The sequence below is a fragment of the Schistocerca serialis genome, chromosome 2 (assembly GCF_023864345.2).
Source record: "Schistocerca serialis cubense isolate TAMUIC-IGC-003099 chromosome 2, iqSchSeri2.2, whole genome shotgun sequence".
NCBI classification, from domain to species: domain Eukaryota; kingdom Metazoa; phylum Arthropoda; class Insecta; order Orthoptera; family Acrididae; genus Schistocerca; species Schistocerca serialis.
The window spans coordinates 879168272-879190716 of NC_064639.1; the positions used below are offsets into that span (position 1 = coordinate 879168272).

The following is a 22445-nucleotide window of genomic DNA, read 5'->3' on the forward strand; positions in this document are numbered from 1 at the left end:
CTGCTTCAATGTGTTCTTTTGAACTGACCTGATACGGATCCCAAATACTCATGCAGTACTCAAGAATAGGTCGCACCAGAGTCCTATATGCGGTCTCCCTTACTGGTGAACCACATCTTTTGCCGAAATTCACCCGATAAGCCGCAGACGATTCACCCTCCCTGCCACAGCTCTCACATGCTCGTTCCAGCACACATCGCTTTGCAACGTAACGGTTAGATATTTAAACGACATGACCATGGCAAGCAGGGCACTTATAACACCGTATCCGAACATTGCAGGTTTGTTCTTCCTGTTCATCCACATTAACTTAACATTTTTCCACATTTAGAGGTAGCTGCCATTGATCACATCAACTAGAAATTTTAGCTGAGTCGTCTTGTATCTTTCTGTGGATACATGACACCTAACCACTGCCAACAACCGCAGAATGCTGCCCACCCCGTCCGTCAAATCATTTATGTATACAGAGAACAACATCTGTCCTATCACACTTCACTGGGGCACTCCTGTCGGTACCCTTGTCTCTGACGAACATTACCCGTTGAGGACATCATGCTGGGTTGTATTACTTAAGACGTCTTCGAAACACTCACATATCTTTGAACTTATTCCATATTCTCGTTACTTTCGTTAATAGCCTGCATCGAATGCGTTCCGGAATTCTACAAATATGGAAACTGCCTGTTACCCGTCTTCCATAGTTTGCAGTATATCATTTGAGAAAAAGGCAAGCTGAGTTTCGCACGAGCGATTCTTTCCATAACCATGGTGTATTGAAATGAGTAACAATATTATAAAGACCGCTGTTTTTCCTCGAACAATGTTACAAAGAATTACAAATGATTGTGCTCCGCGTAAACATTGAAATAAATAACTGGAAAATTGTGACATGTTTTACTACATGTTTTGCGCAATACTTGCGATATCGGTGCTTATTGCTTTCGGGTGTCTCAGTGTCTCATATGATATAAGATTTTTGAAACCGAAATTGACCTGTCTCTGGCTAATACGATGGTTGAACATATCTGTTGGTTGGCTTGTATCGAGACGCTGAAATTAGTGTAAAAGCCGTAATTACAAGCTATGCAGAGTCAGAGCAGATAAGAGCTTCCACTTACCCGCTTGTTCCGTATGGGTCTTTCGCGCACTCACAGCTCGGTACGCATTTGTCTTCTCTCTCATCCCCTGTTTCTGCGCCAAGTTCTAACATTGTGCCTCTATAGTAGCACTTCATCCTGTCTGCCGACAGAAGTGAACCTGGGAAAATAGTGATTTTTTGTAAATATTAAGCGTCACAGAATAATATATGAAATTTTTTGGAAACAGTTAAGGGATCTTGGGCAGAACGGGACAGCGTGGCACAAAAGAATTGTGCTGTTTCCTAAGCTGACTATTTCGAATAAGATGATGTTACGTCTCTGAATGGTAGCGAAGGTGCGACAGCCATTTCGACTTAAAGTGAATTGTTGCCCTTCACGTTTTCAGCTGCGATTTTATAACTTACGGCACATTTCACTGCAAGATAAAGATAAACTGGTAATTGTTAACTGTACGCCCTTAAATGAGTTGTAATCTCAAAGTACTCCCCATTTGCTATACGTTAGTTAGACATCATGTTTAAATGCGTCAGTTAATATGCTGCATAAAACGTAACTGAAATGAGCTTTCGGAGTGTAACGGGACTGGCAGTATGGGATAGAGTGCAGTTCTACGCAATGATTTCTTGATGCAAGTAGTTTCCAAACTACTTATCTCTTTCATCTCTTGCTTTTTCAGATGGTGTGAACTTACAGTAAAAATACTGTCACCAGTGGGATAATATGTCAACTGAAGTGGTAGTTCGAACTCTTTTTATCTTCTGAAACAGGGCTTTTAGAAGAACGAGTTTAACATATCAAAATCAACGTTGGAGATGCTGTCGTAGAGCTAAGAATATTACCAACTACACAGTTGACGTTTTAGTGCAACGATGAAACATCTCACTGTGTGATACCAACCGATCAACTAGCAGAAAAAATTGGCTTACCACAGAGACTTTACAAAGGAACTCGTGTAGCTGGGCAGACTGGGTTATAGCACTTATTACTAGGCATCCTATGTTGTCTGTCCGCAATACATATGGGGAACGAGAGATGGAATGCAACAACATACGAGTAAAAGTAGCAGTAAGCACTAAAAATAATTCTGCATTTTTCAATATGACATTACAGTGTTTTCTTATTGTTGACGATATTTTTGAAGATTCCATATTTCTTAGTCTAAACTGATCACTAAAGAATTTTATGTCCAAGTTTCAAGATTATATTCTTAATAATTTAAAGGTATATGCAGTGATTTCGCAACAAAATTGCCTTTTCTCATTCTGCTTCGCGAGCAGGACAGAATGGGAACTAAGCAAGCATTTGATTGAAAAAATGTCAGACGTACATAACATACAGTTTGAAGTCCTTTTCATTTAAGGTATGGAAGGTTATACTACAAGCAGTTATTTTTATACCTTTAAGAAGCATTTTACAAAAAATATTAAACGTAAAGTATCCCATATCCGAATGTAGTCTTCCCTGTCGAATCTAGATGATGAAATCTTCTCAGGTTGTCAGCCGAGTGAAGGAAATATTTCAACAAGTTTCCTCCTTGTCATCTTCAGGTAAAGCGTCGGGTTCGTGTCCTGTCTGGCTCTTTATAGCCGCAGGACCGCCGGCTCCTCTGCCTTCTCTGCGTGGACAGAACCAATCGCCCGCCTGCGGAAGAGGTGTTGTGGCCCGTGCTAGGGGGCGGGGCAGTTGCGGCCGATGGTGGATGGGAGCTCCCTGCATGCTGGCGGGTCCGGGCGTCGTGTTCTGGTGGGGCCCGTCCATCCCATCCGTTGCCTTCAGCGGTTTTGCACTGGAACAATCTTGTTGCATTTTTGTTACCGCTGCTTCCCATGCTGTACTAAGTTAGAAAGTGTTACCACAGTTGAGCCGGCCGGTGTGGCCGAGCGGTTCCAGGCACTTCAGTCTGGAACCGCGCTGCTGCTACGGTCGCAGGTTCGAATCCTGCCTCGGGCATGGATGTGTGTGATGTCCTTAGGTTAGTTAGGTTTAAGTAGTTCTAAGTTCTAGGGGATTGATGACCTCAGATGTTAAGTCCCATAGTGCTCAGAGCCATTTTGTTACCACAGTTGACAAGGTCATCATGGACTCGTATCTCCACAGCCTTAAAGATCGAATCCCACAACCTGTTCGCCCTGCACAGCAGCTGTGTTTTTTCAAAATCAAATATATGGTTCTCGTAGGACTGTGTTCTGACGCTGCAGATTTCTCCATTTGGTTCAAATGGTTCAAATTGCTCTGAGCGCTATGGGACTTAACTTCTAAGGTCATCAGTCCCCTAGAACTTAGAACTACTTAAACCTAACTAACCTAAGGACATCATACACATCCATGCCCGAGGCAGGATTCGAACCTGCGACTGTAGCGGTCACACGGTTCCAGACTGTAGCGCCTAGAACCGCTCGGCCACTCCGGCCGGCTCTCCATTTGGCCTAGACGATGTGAAACCGGCAGAAGTAGTGGATGGATGGGTCGGTCTACATCTACATCTACATCTACATTGATACTCCGCAAGCCACCCAACGGTGTGTGGCGGAGGGCACTTTACGTGCCACTGTCATTACCTCCCTTTCCTGTTCCAGTCGCGTATGGTTCGCGGGAAGAACGACTGTCTGAAAGCCTCCGCAAGCGCTCGAATCTCTCTGATTTTACATTCGTGATCTCCTCGGGAGGTATAAGTAGGGGGAAGCAATATATTCGATACCTCATCCAGAAACGCACCCTCCCGAAACCTGGCCAGCAAGCTACACCGCGATGCAGAGCGCCTCTCTTGCAGAGTCTGCCACTTGAGTTTATTAAACATCTCCGTAACGCTATCACGGTTACCAAATAACCCTGTGACGAAACGCGCCGCTCTTCTTTGGATCTTCTCTATCTCCTCCGTCAGACCGATCTGGTACGGATCCCACACTGATGAGAAATACTCAAGTACAGGTCGAACGAGTGTTATGTAAGCCACCTCCTTTGTTGATGGACTACATTTTCTAAGCACTCTCCCAATGAATCTCAACCTGGTACCCGCCTTACCAACAATTAATTTTATATGATCATTCCACTTCAAATCGTTCCGCACGCATACTCCCAGATATTTTGCAGAAGTAACTACTACCAGTGTTTGTTCCGCTATCATATAATCATACAATAAAGGATCCTTCTTTCTATGTATTCGCAATACATTACATTTGTCTATGTTAAGGGTCAGTCCCCACCAGGATGGGACACCCGGACTCCTCAGCATGCAGAGAGCCCCCTCCACCACTGACCATGCCCCCCCCCCCCCCCCCACATACACACACGGGCCTCTTCTGGAGGCGCGTCGCTATTGGCGCTGCCGACGCAGACGAGACAGAGGAGCCTGCGGTCCAGCGGCTATAAAGAACAGGACAGCTTACGATCCTGCCCCTTCACCTGAAAATTAAAGTAGGTAAGTTGTTGAAACATTGCCACATAAAGAGTCTTGACTCGGCTGATGACCCGAGGAGACTACATCATTAACCGTCCCATTTCCCTCCCAGTTCCCTACATTTTTCAAACTGAAACTTTTTCGGTTTTCGTGAAATGGATGCTCCTCCAGCTGATTTGGTTACGATTTGGTGCGAATTTTCTCCCAGCAACCACACTGTGTAAGGAATTCTCATTAGTGCACACTCTGTTTCAAAAGTACACCTCTTGGCTTAGATCTGCCACCTATTTGGAAGGGCTTTCTTTTTTCCTGGACAATGGCATCTTTATTCACGAAGTGTGTAGCTTGTGGCTTCAGTGGATCTGGCTTTAGAGGTGACTCTGAGGAGCGTGTGTACGGTTTTAGTGACGTGTTTATGTCGGCGATAGCAAGGAAAGAAGGAAAGGACAAAGTCGGTGCTGGCACATCGGCTACACCTTTCTAATGCAAGCAGGATGTCCACAATGCTTAACGTCTTTATCTGAGTGCTGGATCACAATCGAAAGGAAGCGAAATTACACACTACAAGGAGGGTTTGAATTTCGTCAAGGGCTGGCAACTTTTCGCTGCCAGCGAAATACGAGGGCTCAAAATTTATTTCACCAAGTAGGATTCGAACCATTTCCTCCAAGTTAAAAGGCAGGACACAGTCGTGAACCTATAATCTGTTCTTACTGTCTTACATTTTCATATAGACATAAATAGTGACAGTTGATCATCACAGAATGAGCAACAACATATGAGTTTCGCGGCCCTAATTACGATACTCGTATATAAATTTGCATTTCTGTAACAGTAATGTTGCCATTTTTTACGACAGCCAAGACTGTTAGTACCTTTTTCCATTTGTAAATAGAAATCCGAAATCCGATACACACGAAAGAGGAAAAGTTAACTGGGATAGCTGTTGAAAAAAAGTCCTGAAATCCCAAATAGACTGTCTGACAAAAGAACAGAAATACCCAGAAGGGGAAGAGGAAGCGAAATTACACTTCCCGTATTGAAATAAAATGTACCGTTACATCACTGATTGCAAAATGATGTCAAATTCACCAAGATTTTGCTGATGAACCCACTTAACAGAATACACCCCATTCGCCTGGATACATCACTGATTAGTTTAGGAAGGGTGTCGGAAAGCCCGTCTATCTTCTCCTGAGGCACACTTCATCACAAATGTTGTAATTGGTCCTTGACATCCTGGATACTGGCGCTGGGACACAGGTGACGTCCAAGCTGGTCCCATGCATGCTCTGTTGGGAAGTCATCTGGGGTTTTAGATGTCCACTGGAGTAGCTCAGCGACATGCACAATGTTCACAGAGACAGACACCATGAATGGAGCGTCATCCTGTTGAAAAGCGGCACCACGATACTGTCGCAGTATAGATAAGAACATGAGAACACTGGATGCTAGTGAGCTATTATTGTGCCAATGGAGTTCCCTCAATCTCCATCATGCGTGACGTAAAATCATAGCTGATTTTTCTCCACACCATGGCGACTCTCTGAAACACTGGAAGAATGGAACGTTTCCCCAGGTCGCCACCAATTCGCCAATGATGCTCATCAGGGGAAGTAGTGAATCGTGATTCATCGCTAAACACAATGCGACGCCATTTATCAGTAGTCCATGCTTTCCGTTCATGGAACCGATCCTACAGCAGCTGTTTGTCCTACACAATGGACGGCAGTTCTCTAGTCCGGAAGGTGCTAGTCTTGAGCCAATGGTGGTATGACACAGAATGTTCTAGGGAGTCCTTGACTTCTTGTTGGATGACAGGTATAGGCGTGCCTGGTGCACAACAACACGATCCTCCCTGGTGGTGGTCAGACATGGTAGGCCAGAACTTTGACAACGAGGATGCCTGCCCTCAGTATACCATGCAGGCCAACATCGGGCCACTCTCACGTGCGAATAATCCATAAAACTGGATATTGCGTGATTGGATCAGTTGGCCAAATGGAAGCCGAAAATGAGGCCTCTTTCAAATTGCGTCAGGTGCTGATAGTGCTGTCTCACGTGAGTACTCAATGTCACCGTGCCCTTCCCAATGATCACTCAATATCTGACGTTGATCGAGCCACTTATGTGCTTTACTAGGACTGGTAACAAAACCAAGCACGAATAACACTAATTCACTCAGGTGACCATTCCAGCCGCCGATGTTGCACACGTGCACGAAGCTACATTGGTATTCGACCATGTTTTCGTGCAGTTCACTTTCTTGTCAAGACAGATAAAATAATTTGGTAATATACCGCTCGTAGCCTGACTAGCATGTTGAAATGTGTTTGAGCTCACTTACTATTACTATAATGCGAGTGGCAACGACATTAGCGTTTTATCACTTTGCGTTGGCTAATTTAACTCGGTTTAAAAAAAATTGTGTCAGGACATTGCTACTCCATGCGGCTTGAAGTGTGTGGTATTGTTGAATGTAGGGAAGTTGCAGCACCCAAAAACTGTTCTGAAATGCAGAATAAACTGTAGAGTATCGATGCTTACTGCGGGCACAGCCTAAATAAATGTGACGTAGTTACGTACGTAAATGGGAAGTATGGCTCATTGATTGAATTCATCATTGACGGTCAGTACTGAGAACTGTCACAGCTATTAAATGAGTCACTTTGCGTACAGAACATTCTCTAGAAGTGGTTGAAGGAAGGGCAGATAACACACTGGCCTTCGTTGGAATTCTGTGCACGTACGAAGGGATCAACACGTAACACTGTCTTTAGAAAAGCCCTTAGGTATTGCTCGTATCTCTAAGATTAAGACAAGACATCAAAATAACAGCCGAGATTTCTTTCACGTGATTCTTTAGAAAGCGCGAGAGCCTTAAGGAGATGGTCACTCAACTCCTGTGGCAGACGTTAAAAGAGAAGTGTGCATCACGACGAGATTTAATGTTGGAAGTTCCGAGAGCGTATGGTTCGAGAAGAGTCAAGCCACATCTAACTTCAAACAAATATCGCGAAAATGGAGCTCATATGGAGGCTTAAGGACAGAAGGGAAAACAAAGAACAGTTTCGGTAGGATTTCTGGAGCGGTCTTTGTGATACTGACTGCGCACAACTGAAGACTAGAAAACAGTTTGTTCTGCTTTTCAAGAAAATGACATATTCCTGGCTCACGCGGTAAGTATCTTCTTTAAGGGCTGAAGCCTTCACTTCCAGTGCGATACTTACTGCAGTTGAAGCTCGTAGAGCAGCACTCGCTGGGGTCATCACTGCGTACGCAGCCCAACTCCTCGTGGTACCGTATGGCTCTAAAGTTGGGGCACTCCTCTACTCTACATTTCGTAGCCGTGGCATCTGTAACAGTAAAGATACGTACATTAATCTGAAACAGTGGTTGCTTTCCCCACTGAACGCCAACAAGGAAGTCAAATGTAGGTTGCGTAACAGTACATGCCACCATGTTGCTATTAAAATTATTCCCAGGTCCTGTTTAGCATGAAGCTTTACCTTTAAATAATATTCAGTTTTTCGTGTTTCGTAAAATAATTAAATTATAAATTACTGAAGACTAGAAAACAGTTAGTTCTGCTTTTCAAGAAAACAATCACAGTGGTATTTTAAAAACTGTTGTAACGGTGCTTGCTGGGTGGTATAGCACTCAATAAGTCCCACTGGCAACCGATCGAAGTAATGGAAAATAAAGGTACCACCGCTGCAGCACGTAAATATTTGATACCTGGGTGAATGTGTTTTGTTGATTTATGTCGTTAACGCCAGTCGTAACAGAGTACACTCGCTCGAAGTGCAGCCCATACTTTGTTTGGTGGTGACTGTATTGTTGAGGGGAATCTCGGTTTGGCTACGTCAAGCACGACGCGACACCAGAAGATTGTCATCTGGCCGGAAATGTTCGTACTGCTCTCATGTGAATATTTCAACCACGGACTCGTACGTAATGTGTTGTACTCAGAATACTGATAACGTCAGATCGCCCGCACAGTAATTCATAGCCTGACCTCGCGGCTTCCAGGTTCATCGTAGCTGTGTTCTGGGGACACACTTTGCAGGCACTACGATTAGTGTTTCATCCCACCTCAGTCAGCCTGGAGACAAAATCACCAGAAACGTTTCTAGTACGCTGATACGAGATCTCAGGCAAAAATAGGTAATGCAGACAAAAAGAACCGGCTACAGGTATACTGCATCATATGCGGTGTTTCATTTTGTTCTTGTAATAACAGATGTATGTTTAAATCTTATTTATAATTTTCGATATTATTGGTTTTCTAACAGCAATGCCCCTCAGGTAAAACATCAATTGTTACCTGATGAAGTATCAAAGCTTCCGAAGCGGGGCGTAACGTATGAGTAGTGAGATTTGACGATTAGCTACGGAATGCTTACCTCTCGTAGTTTACCCACACAACAGCGGAACCCCCCTGCGCTTTGTTGATGTGTAAAGTAACAGTACAATTTGCTATGAAATCTCTGACTCAGCTCTTTCCTTCTTAGTATTTCTTGAAGTGGTATTCACGAAATAAGTAGGTGATCATCTTGTAGAGACATAGTGCATATATGCAATAAATTCCTGTCTCGCAGTAAACAATTTAGCTTCTCTGTCGAGACAGACAGCGCATTGTTCCAATGATTCGACCCACATTCGAAAACGGTGGAGATCGAGTTACTGATCACTCATTTCGGTGGGGTCCCAGATGGTACCAGGCGAACGCTGGTATAGTTCCTTCAGTGTGGACACACAGTTGATATTTATCCCTCGTTCTCGTTCATTGATTTCGTCCCTAACGATCGCCATATTAACACGGTGTGCTTCTGACACAACTGGATACGATACCACACTGCCGCACTCGGATGTTACTTTAAAAGTATGCCACTCATCTTGACGTGACATGCTTGTTTTAGCTGTTTGTGATTGAGAAATATACAAGCTCCTTAGGAAGAACTTCACGACATGGTTTCACTCCTTTTTGTGTGTACCTGATGGCACAGAACTCTTTAATGATAATATTTGTTGAGCTTCTTGTTAGTTTGTTTCTAGCGTACACCTGACCACAATTAGCAGTCAACACCTGTGGAGTAATCGACCACTGCAGCGTCTGACATTTCATGGTTTATCCTTTTTTACCGGTAGTAATTCCAGCTTTGTTTACAAGGTCTTCATGCTATGAAAGCCATCTCCCATTTTCCTGTCGGGTTACGTGATGTTCTTGCAGCTCTTGTATTAGCTTTTCTTATACACATCGTCCATCCATGTACAGTCTTATTGTGTCAATATCTTTATGTCACAAACCGTTGGATCAGCTAACTGAAAATCTCTCAATCACCTATTCAGGAAATTCTCTAGAAAGTTTTCAAGAAGAGAAAAATGTGTGCAAAGTTTTCCCCTCACACTTTGTCTCCGGAAGAAAACCAGCGGCGAGTGGACTCCTGCCGCAACTTGATTCAAATGTAAAACGCTGGCACCTCTTTTCTGGAAAATATCGTCATGAGTGTTATCAATATCGTTCCACCACACAACAAAAAGGTGCGGAATGGGTCTCTGGTATTTCGCCAAGACCGAAAAAGGTGCGAATGTGTGTAATTGAACAACATTCCAAAGCAGGCCTTTGCTGTCAGGTCCCCTTGGCTTTATGAACGCTCTGTGTGTAGTACTCAAGCCGAGGGAGCCTGTGCAGAACGCTTGAACCATTACAACAACCGTCTCAGCTTTTCTATGTTTTTTTTATTAATACAGCCTTGAAATGTTTTGGACTGACGCGGAATGCCACTGAACACCAGCTTTCCTGTATTAAAGCTATGTTCCTTACTCTAGGCGTGTATGTCTTAATAAATTATATGGTGAAACATTTGTTGCGATATCGACAAACTGTGTATCGGGTGATTGATGATAAAACTGAGTCGACACGTATTAATACAGCCTTGAAATGTTTTGGACTGACGCGGTATGCCACTGAACACCAGCTTTCCTGTATTAAAGCTATGTTCCTTACTCTAGGCGTGTATGTCTTAATAAATTATATGGTGAAACATTTGTTGCGCTATCGACAAACTGTGTATCGGGTGATTGATGATAAAACTGAGTCGACACGTAAATCTACTGCCTTTTTGCCTTACGTAGGAAGCACTTACAACAAGATCGGTCGTATTTTACAGAAGTACTATGTGAAATGTGTTTTCCGTCCTCCATCTAAAATTAGAGTACTTTTGGGTTCGGTTAAGGATGAGCTTGGTTTGCGTAAGGTGGGTGTATATCGCATTCCTTGTAGCTGTGCGTAGCATATATTGTGTTGAGTGGTACTTAAGTAAATAAATTAGTGAAATCAAAGTGAACTAGAAATTAGAATATAAATGGAAAACTTGGTTTAGTTTGGAGAGTTACATACTGGCACACAGCGGGCACAACAGCAGAGCAGAAGAGACAATGACCGTGAAGTCAGCAAGTTCCACATAAGCGGGCGCTGTCGATTCAGCCGTCAGGGCATCGCCCGACCGGCTCACGTGTTTCTCAGTTGTCGCATGTGAGCAAAGGCCCTCGCCTACATTCCAAGAGCCAATGACCGACGTTAAGAAGATTCTTCGAGAAGCTTTTCAACGTGACGGAAGAGGCAATGACCGGCTCACGTGTTTCTCAGTCGTCACATGCGATCAGAGGCCCCCGCCTACATTCCAAGAGCCAATGACCGAGGTCAAGAAGATTCTTCGAGAAGCTTTTCAACGTGACAGAAGAGGCAATGGCCGTGAAGTCGTTCACCTCCAGTGAACTGAAGTGAATAAATACGCGAGACGCGGTGGGCCCGACGGATGAAGACGGGGACGAAGACGAAGACGGAGACGGGGACGGAGACGAAGACGAGAGACGAAGGAAGAAAAGAAGAGTAGCAGTAGTTTTCAGTCAGTTTCGGTGCTGAAGATCGTCATGCAAGAAGAGACTGCATCATGCACAGACGCACCAAGTCCGCCGCTGTAATGGAATAGCAAGCAGCAGCCGCGGCGCCAGAAGACAGAGGTTAAAAGGTATTTGAAGTCTGATTTTTACGTACCCGGGTGACTCGTGAGGACGGGAAGGAGACGGCCTCACCTCATCAGTCACCTGTGAGCTGGGATGAAGACCTGACAGCCGAAGACTGGCAAGCGGGAGTCCGTGGTTCGAGTTCGGGACACTGGCCTTGCCCCGCCGCGCCGCGCCGCTCCGCTGGTCGACGCACAACACACGCGGCCGCTTAGAGAAGAGAAACACTGGGACGCCACGTCCAAGGTATCACCATCCGATGCACGACTTCGCTCGCAATAATTAAACGGGCCACCTCGCGCTGCGCGTCTCCAGTCAACTGGGCGAGACGGCGACACGAGATACACACCGCTACGCGTAATCAGACGCCGCCGCCGCCGCCGCCGCCGCCGCCGCTGCCGCAGCAGAAGACGTCACAAACGACACAGCTGCCGCTCTCCGAACCAGAACATCACGTAAGATACAGTTGTACAAATCTTCAATAAAAGTTATCTTTTGTAAAAATGATGTTTCATTCGACCTCATACCCGAGCCAAGGAAGAACCCACCCTGCCCACATGTTGTTAAGAGAGAAAAGTTAATTTATTTAATATTTTCACCCTGACAGAATGCTTTAGAATGCTCAGCCTGACAATTGACAGCATCAAAAGAGAAAACCCAGTTACATTGAGTGACGGAAGTGTCACATTTAGTAACACAACTTTTACAATTGGTCACACTATCAGGACCGTGGAGGACCGATGTACTGAGCATCAACGGCACACACGATTACAGCAGCCAAGTAGATCTGCTATTGCCGAACGTTGCTTGGCTAGTGGTCACCCTGTGTTATATAACAATACCGAGATATTGGCGTGCACGTCCAGCTGTTGGGACAGTGTTATTAAGGAGGCAGTTGAGATTAAATTAGCGAGCAACCTTGCAAACAGTTATGGAGGTTTTTGTTTGAACTCTGCTAGGAATGCTGCTCTCTCCGTTGTCAAAAAACAGAGGGGAAGAGTCAATGTTACCCCATCTGCTAGTTCGTAGTGTCACTATCGATATCTCTGAGTTTGGTCATCTTTGGCGGCATTAGTGCTCAGTGTGAGTGTATTACCTTTCCTGAATTACTTCAAGAACCGAGGTTTTTAATTTGCCTGTCCGTTGCAGTTTGTGCGTTGAAAACGGCGGGATGCAATCCCGCCGAAATATCGACGGTCGCTGTAAATTTTACCTGGCTGAAGTCTCGTAAGTTGTTCGAAAAGTGTATCCGCCAGGAGAAACTTTTGTTCGTTCCATTGACAGAAGTACTTACCAATATTTCCATGGTGATACAATGTCTGTACTACCTTTCAGTATATACAATGCCGCATTTTAATCACAAATGATGTGACAGGTAGTTCATCATTTTAGGAGAGTATGACCACAAATTTACACAAAATGATACAGACTTGTCGCAGAAAAGATTGCCCAAACAGTCGCTCAATACACGGCGCACGTCACTCTTGCGGCAATGCACGCGCGTATTTTCGCATGTAAACAATCGGATAGGTGCCAAATGGCATCTTGCGATAGCGTGTCCTCCCAAGCATTTTGCGCCTTTTGTTGCAATTAGGCAATCGTTCTTGGAGGCTCTGGAGAACGGAGAGGTTCCCACTTAGTCACGCCCCATGCGTGCTCAACTGGCGAGGGATCTGGTGAACTTGTTGGCCAGCGCAGTTGTTTTACACAACGAAGAGCAGATTGGCTCTTCTGCTGAAGAAGCATGTCACCTTTCTATCGAAGATACACAACAACCTGTGAAATGTAGCGGGTACTTGTTACTTTATCCCGCAGGCTCGTCAAATGTGACTGCTAGTTGTTGTAGCAGGATCTAATAAGAAATCTAATTATACTATTAAAAATGAGTAATGAACAGATGTTATTTGATTATGTAAATGAGAGTATACGCCTATATTTGTAAGTTGTGATACCTGTGGATACAGTCTTACAGAAGTGTTACCTATTGTTTTAAGTTCTGCTCATCAGTTACGACAGTACCTTGATCTCTTACTTTGCCTAAGAGACGACGACGTATGAGATTTTCGGTGGCCGTGCAGTTATATGGACTTCATTTCCTTGTTGCAGAATTCCTTTTCTGTAAGAGTCTTTTTGGACACAACTTGACTTAACTTCTGATACGGTTTTTTCTCTTCTGTAACTCGCTTGTTATTAACTCTAATGAGAACGCACAATTGCATTTGTACGTAATACGATGCAACGTTGCCTACCATTCCCATAATGCTTCACCAACTGACAACTCACGACTGGCTGTCCATGACGTCTGCCTGATCTCAACAACAACAAGAATAGCTGCTCAGGGATGTACCCATCTTATTCAAACACTTCTCGTAACTCGTTCTTAATCCGTGACAGTACGGTTTTCTCAGGCGTCCTCACACTCCAGTTAAATATTTCTGTATACTGTTTCAGATTATTTAATTTAATTACATTTCCTTGAGAAAATAAACGTAAATAAAAGATGAATTGCGTACATAATTTGTCCTTCAGGTCCAGATAATTATTTCTTGTCATTAAGACCTGACGTGCGTCTTCGTTGTGACCGATGACACCCGACACCATGAAGCCTGGGATGGGACCTGGTTGTCGTTGGCGGACGCACTCTGCAGTAGGCCGCTAACTAGGCTCGTCCCAGGTACGTGTACGCCCATCACTCTCACACAGACAGGAAGTACTCTCATTACTCTAGATAACAGAGCGCCATTCCACTCTCTTTAACGACGCCAAACCATTCATTCTTGGCGGTGTCGTGGTATCAGTAATAGCCTGTCGAAAGGCACACGTGATCTTAATCTTGCTGCAAGCAGACGATTCCCAGTGGCTCATGGTAACTCAGGAGATGCAGCATGTGCCCGGCTTTCTTCCATGGACGACGTTTCTTCAGCCAACGTTGCTCACACAATGCTTTGTTCGTGAAGTGCTTCTGTTCTGGGGGGGACGCCCAGAACCTGTTATAACTGCATGGAAATGGTACACAAATCATCTACATCTACGTGATTACTCTGCTATTCACAATAAAGTGCCTGGCAGAGGGTTCAATGAACCACTTTCAAGCTGTCTCTCTACCGTTCCACTAGGCATAGGTGTGACTTCAGCAATTTTCCAGTCTTTAGGTACGGATCTTTCTGTGAGCAAGTGGTTGTATATAATTGCTAAATATGGAGCTATTTTATCAGCCTGCTCTGAGAGGAACCTGACTGGTATACAATCTGTACTGGAGGCCTTGCCTTTTTTAAGTGATTTAAGCTGCTTCGTCACTCCGAGGATATCTGCTTCTATGTTTCTAGTCTTGGCAGTTGTTTTTTATTGGAATTCAGGAATATTTACTTCGTCTTCTTTGGTGAAGGAGTTTCGGAAAACCGTGTTTAATAACTCTGCTTTGGTGGCACTGTTAAAATGGTTTAAGTGGCTCTGAGCACTATGGGACTTAACGACTGAGGTCATCAGTCCCCTAGAACTTAGAACTACTTAAACCTAACTAACCTAAGGACATCACACACATCCATGCCCGAGGCAGGATTCGAACCTGCGACCGTAGCGGTCACGTGGTTCCAAACTGACGCGCTTAGAACCGCACGGCCACACCGGCCGGCCGGTGGCACTGTCATCAATGATTCACCGTTGTTATCGAGCAGTGAAGGTACTGATTGCGTCTTGCCACTGGTGTGCTTTATGTATGACCAGAATTTCTTTGGGTTTACTGCCAGATTTCGAGACAGAATTTCGTTATGGAAATTATTAAAAGCATGTCGAATTGAAGGACGTGACTTATTTCGAACTTCTGTAAAACTTTGCCAATCTTGGGGATTTTGCGTTCTTTTCCCTGGTGAAAGCAGCAAAGCACCACCGATACGTTCCTCCCAACTAATGCAGCAATCCGACGATATGTCCATCCAGCTCCCACCGGGCACGCGACGTGACCCCGTTTAAAGGGCTGAAACTGTTCAACCGGACTGCATACTCGTTAGCGGGGTGTGATTGTACCCTAGAATGAATGTTGCAAACACTGTTCTCCTCGAAACTCAGCACAGTCACTGCCTTCAGAGCCAAAACAGGGGGCCCACAGACTGGCCTCCTGAGCCCTATCTGATCGCCAAGGCATTATAACAGAGAGACTAAAATATGCCGTTGTTAAACCCCTATGTAAGAAATGTGACAAGAGAGACGTCAGTAACTACCGACCTATTTCAATGCTGACATCATTTTCCAAAATTTTTGAGAAACTACAGTTCTAGAAGTACAGTTCTAGAATAGTACCTCACCTTGGCAACAATAATATCCTCAGTAACTCACAGATTGAGTTTCAGAAGTGTTGCTCTACTGAGAATGATGTTTACATGTTCACACAGCAGGTATTACAAACATTAAATAACTAAATAGCACCGATAGGTATTTCTCTGACATATCCAAGGCATTTGATTGTGTGAATCATAGTATAATCCTAGATAAATAGGATTTTTATGGGATTTGTGGTATTGCCAAGCAAGGGTCATGTCATATCTCACCAAAAGAATCCAGGGAGTTGTACTTAATAGTAATTCAACCAACAAAATCCAGGACATAATTCTGACTGGGCAGAAATCACCTATGGGGTTCCCCAAGGCTCAATCGTAGGTCCACTACTGTTTCTCATATATGTAAATCAGCTATCGTATAATGTACAATAAGCAGAATCGTTCGTTTTACTGATGTCACCAGTATTGAAATCACTCCCAGTATACATACAGAAATGGAAGAAATGTTGAACAAAGTTCTCAAAAGTATCATTGACTGGTTTTCTGCGAATGGTCTCACCCTGAATTTCACGAAGACACATCATATTCATTTCTGCGCCTCTAGGGGTAATGCACCAGTGATATGTGTAACACATGGCCATGAAATAATACATAGCTTGGAAAATTCAAAATTCTTAGGTGTCCAAATCGATGAGAACTAAAATTGGAGAAAACACATTTTGGAACTCCGAAAACGACTTAGTTTGGCCACATTTGCACTTAGTATCATAGCAAATTTTAGGGAGAGAGAAATCAGTAAGTTGACATATTTTGCTTATTTTCATTCAGTAAGGTGCTATGTTCTGGGGTAACTCATCTTTAAGAAAGAAGGTCTTCATTGCCCAAAAACGTGCTGTAAGAATAATATGTGGTGCTCACCCGCGATCATCTTGTAGCCATCTGTTTAAGGAGTTTGGCATTCTGACTACTGCTTCACAGTGTTTTTATTCCCTCACGAAGTTTGTTGTAAATACTCCACTACAGTTCAAAAGGAACAACGAGGTATACAGTTATAATACTAGAAGAAAAAAAAGACATTCATTACTCAACATAAAGGTTGTCTTTAGCACAGAAAGGAGTGAACAACGCTGGAACAAAAATGTTTGGCCACTTACCCAGCGATATAAACGTCTCCCCTTGACAACTGCTTCTATTCCGTAGAACAATTTCTATGTTTGTAATGTCTAAAAGGTGGTGGCTAGGAATATATATATATATATATATATATATATATATATATATATATATATATATATATATGTGTGTGTGTGTGTGTGTGTGTATGTGTGTATGTATATGGTGATGTTTAGAGTACAAATAAATGTACAAATTAATTTCCAATATGAATGGACAATGAATCGTTCCATATCATAACGATTTATCACGCAAAATGATCCATGGAACATGAAAGTAACAAACTAAGAAGGATAGTGACAAACAAACCACTAACACTATAACCCTCTGTCGTATCGTTGCTTCTTGCACTCTGTTTTCATGTGACAGCTATCTTTATTTGTTTTCGTTGATTCTGTGTTGCTCTCTGTCTACTCTTTCTCTTGGTTTTCTCGGGATCTGCGCAAGTCGGCATCTGGACTGAATATGTGTACCACAGTTGTCTGTGTGTAGTTTAATTAATGTGAAAGTGAGCGAATGTCTTTCAATATTTGCAAATCGTGTAACTGAGATGAGAATTGAGTATTAGACCGTTATTCACCTAGCGGGACTTTGCAAACCGCCTAAAAACCACAACCAGGCTGGACGGGACACCAACCCTACTTGTTAATTCGATACAAGGTCGAAGTCCATCCCCGTCCCGGAAGCGGCGCTTTAATACGTCCAGCTACCCGGTAAGTTATGAGTTCTCTGTTCCTAGTCGAAATTTTGTGCAGAAATCAGTTTTTCTCCTCTCCCATTCCTGGTATCATGGGCATATTCTCCGGTAAACCTTCCTACTATTCCTTCCCCCACAACCGCGTTCCAATCTCCTATGATCATTCGATTATCATCTCCCTTTGTACGCTGAATTACTCGTTCAACATCCTTATGTACTTCCTCTACCTCTTCATTTTCTACTTGCGATTTCGTCATGTATACGTGAAACAGTGGTGCCGCCTTGCGTTTGCTGTCGAATCTGATGAGACTAAACTGTCACCCAGATACTGACAGTAGATCACTCTCTTTCTTGCCTTCCTATTCATGACGAATTCTACTCCAGTTATATCATTTATTGCCGCTGTTTATGTTATCCTATATTCGTCGGACTTAAAACCTTCATCTTACTTCCATTTCACTTCACTATGCCCCACTATATCTGGAATGAGCCTTTCCATTTTCATTTATAGTTTTCCTAAAAGGTTCAAATTTCTGGCATGAGACTCTTCGTCTCGTAGAATGTTACACTTTCGTTGGTAATCCCATCTCTCGCCCTTTGGCAGTCCCCTTCCGAAGATCCGAATGGCGGACGAATCAGGACTCTTTTGTAGATGGAGAGATCATCATGATACTTTCCAATTACAGATCACTAGTCCTGCGGTACACATTATTTCCTTTTAATGCACGGTTTCCGTTGGCTTCTGCATCCTCATATCGCTGATCACTTTCGTTTCTTGCACCTTTGTGATATAGTTTCCCACCCCAGGGGTAACAAAGTGCTCTGAACCTCTGTCTGGTCCTTTCCCTCACAGAGGGGAGAATGAAATAATTAATAAGGACGAAGAGTACATCCATCACATGCGTTCCTGCTCTAACGTACCTCACTGTCTCAAAACGTACCGGCCAGATCACTTGGCTGGCCATCTCATATATATCACATCCTGCACCGGTCTAATCAGCTAAATAATCTGCACATAAACTGTTGGGTGGAATATACCACTCAACATGACAGGGCTCTCATCTATATCTTTCACAATAAGTTGGAATACTATGTGACGGCAACTGCATTATATTTTCAGTTACTAGGTGAGCAAATTGTGATAGTGGCAAGGTATTAAGGAAACAATGTATCACTATAAGAATCGTTCTTCAGGTAGGCAAAAGAAAGCTTTAGAACAGGAGTGAAAGACAGTGTTTCTAAAAGTATCAAAGCACCTGTACCCATAGTTCTAAATTCTGACACAGAGTTAAGCAAATGTATCGGGATAAATTATTAGTGTTTTTGGTCTTGTAGAGATGCCTGGAAAAAAGGAGAAATACAAGACGTTGTTGTGGAAAGATAAACGATTAAATTCATCATTGCAACGCATTCTTCAGAGAATGTATCCGTTCCATACATATTTCGGCAGTCAGTATCGTGCAAGTGAAAAAGAAACTTTTTATAATTTTGTTTCCTATTTTAAAGGAGTTAAAAAATGTTAGGTTTATGTATTGGAAGGACGCTTAAAGAACCAAAGACATATGTACTAAAACATAAGGAATGTCCAGTGCAAAACGACGTTTAACAAAACAAGTATTAGCATTGAGTTTTCAAAATGTGTGAATCAAGTTACGGGTTTTCGAAGAGATCTCAGACAGCGAGAGGCGTACAAAGGTTCCCTAAGAAATTTTGGAGCCTGGACTGTAGAGTATGGTAATGGCTATCTTGTGCTGAATGTATCAATGGCTGTGCTGTAATAAAAAGCCACATTTGTAGACTGCCGGGACTAAAGACGCAGCACTCTCAGGGACTGTGTTCAGTGGCACCGGAGAGTAAAATATGCGCATACGGAGGGATTGTGGTGTTAGTGAATCATTTGTCTTTGTCATCGGCGATCAGATGGCGCACAGAATCTTGTCTGTGCACCCTCTGTTTCTACTCTATAGACAGTAACTGTGCTGACTTTACGGGTGAACAGTGTTTGCAGCATTCATTGAAGGGTAAAAATCATGCCTACCAGCAAGTGCATACGCCTGTTGAATAGCTTCAGCCATTTGAACAGGGTAGCATTGTGGGCGTGCAGGAAGCTGGAGAGACGTACTGACGGATTGCTGATATGTTGGGCACAGTGTATTGATGGTGGGTCGCTGCCTTCTACAGCCGTCTGTAGAACATTACCACATATGTGTACGACGTAGTACAGACACACGTCAAGATCTAACGTCACTCACTGAAGAAATCTGACACACGTTCCACCTGCTGTGCCATCAGGGGCTATCGGGAATCGTCTGCTTGGAATAGGACTAAGAACACCTGTGAATCTGCTCAGGCTACCATTCCCACCATGAACCGCCAACCACATGTACTCTGGCGTCGTAAAAGGCTTGATAGGAGAGTAGAATAGCACTCTGCTGCCTTCAGTGATGAGAGTGGATTCTCTCTGTATCCGGGTGATGGATATTCAGCTATGTAGCAAAACTGGAGAGCTGCCTATTCCAGTATACATTACATCACCACCGACAAATCACCTACTAGACTTCATGGAGGGGCGTGGGGCCACCTTTCGCGAGTCCGGTCATGTCTGGTGCTTCTGCAGGGTAAAATAACAAGTCCCCGCTACATTGCATAGGCTATTATCCCATAACTACGGCCGTTTCTGTGCTTTTTCAGCAGGACACTGCACATCCTCACACAACTGCTGCGACACAACGCGCTCTTGGTGGAGTACACCAAGTGCACTGATCAAAAAAATCACCAGTTGAACATGTACTTACTCGCTCTCCAGGTCCTGCAAGAACCACTGCCGAATTGCAAGAAAAGTCGCAAGTTGCTAGTGAAATTCCATCGCAGGATGACATTCGGTACATGTGTGATCGTTTGCATGCAAGAATACACACCTTCGTGGCCCCAGAGATGGACCGAGGGCGAGGGGGGAAGGGAGGGGGGGGGGGGTTATGCAGAGTGTAATGGCGCGGCTTTTCAGGTACCCTTTACTATGATGGTGTTTTTCACTTGGTCTTGTTATGATGTTCTCCTATAGCGTCACCTCAATCGACAATACAACGAACTTTTCGTGGTTGTACTTTTTTCTGGTAATGTGTTTACTGATTATTTTTGTCTTAGTATACAACAATCTCCCCAAATATGACACAGTACTCACCGGCAGTAGCAGTGACGACAACCACCAGCAGCAGCAGGGAGACGCCAGATACACAGCGGGCGCCGTCCATGTTGGTGTAGAGTCGCTACTGGAGTGGACACCAGACGCCGTACGTGCTGTTTATAATGGCACCAGGGAAGCGAGATGAGCGGAAATAACTGTGACATTAGGTGGGTGGTAGGGGGTGGGGGGGGGGAGGTAGGAGGGAGGGAGGGAGGATTCCAAGGTCAACAGCTGCGCGACGACGCCTCCTACCATTACTTAATGCTGCCGCTCGCAAAAGTTGTAATTAACGCTGTTGAGCTCTGTCTGTTTGTCCACGAACTACTGATGAAAATCTCACACAGTTTGTACCGGGTGCAACGGCCACAAAGTGACACGCTTTGTGACTGCAGTACTGTCCTATCGGGTCGTTGCTACGGATGCGCGATGTTGGCACATCATCGATGTTGATTTCGATTACATAATCGACATCTCATGATCACTGGCTGATAATAATCGACACTAAAACATCGATATTTTTAACATCAGTGTTATATGATGAAACATAGAAACAAACAAATATATACAATATCTTGTTTACTAATCAGTAAATATAGTAACATTAACTTTACACACCCATAACGTTGTATCTTCAGACTGTAAAAACAATATTTATCACAGAAACAGCTGAAGCATTGTTGGCGGAAATGCTGGAGATCAGACTCTACAACTCAAATATTGAATTACAGTTCTGGTAGATATGGATAGGATGTACAGACGACGTAATTACATATTTCTAATTCATCTTATTTTAGATCTAGGAACCACTCTATCAGATAATTACTCAACTGTGATGGGAATTCCATCCCAGTTCCACTTTGCGTTTACTCTTTTCTCGCCCTATTTTATAATGTCCGTTCCATAAACTGTTTGTGATTAAATACTCTGTTTTCCAACAATGTATATTTCCACGGATAGTTATTTGCACTTTATGGTTTTCATTGCCTTCGAACATGGTAAACCATCTTGAATCTAGGATCTAGCAATCTTGAGATGGCTGTTATGTTAACGCGTTCAGCTGACTGTAATCGCTTTATGGTTACTGTTATGATTTTAATCTTCAGACTCTCTCCAAAAGTCATAATTGATTCTGTGCTTGGCATTTAGATATTCCGCGTACTAGTTACTGGTATTACTTTACTGCTTTCAACGTACTTTTCTACGCAAGTTTCACGAGCACACCGCAGAATGTCACAGCCATGCCCCAGACCTGTAACATTTGCGGCTGTTAGCATAGATGGTGCTATATAACGCCAATTAACAATATTACTAATCAATAAATGGACCTATAACAATCTGTCAGTTATGTCGAACGCTGAATTCGATTTAGTGGATACTTCTTGAATTAGTTTGAGACCAGGTTCTTTTCTTAGCTTATCTTTCTCTACTGCACTTTGTTTAAACCACATTACAGTCATTTTCTCTCAGCAAATTTATCAGGCTTTGCAGTAAAATATTTTGCTGCCGAATTGAGTATGGTGTCCAAATTCGACTTACGATTTTTTCTTCCAAATTCCTTTTCTGTCACTATAACCTAATGTAGTTATTA

General features: G+C 43.5%; 1 protein-coding gene across 1 annotated transcript; it reads right to left on the minus strand.

Moving 5' to 3' along the window:
* Positions 1-1117: 1117 nt before the first annotated feature.
* Positions 1118-20933, minus strand: LOC126456488 (uncharacterized). Its single transcript, XM_050092239.1, has 3 exons — positions 20855-20933; positions 7731-7856; positions 1118-1260 (listed from the first exon to the last, which is right to left on the minus strand). The coding sequence occupies exons 1-3, from the start codon at positions 20922-20924 to the stop codon at positions 1118-1120; spliced, it is 339 nt and encodes a 112-aa protein (XP_049948196.1). The 5' UTR covers positions 20925-20933.
* Between the last annotated feature and the right edge of the window lie 1512 nt (positions 20934-22445).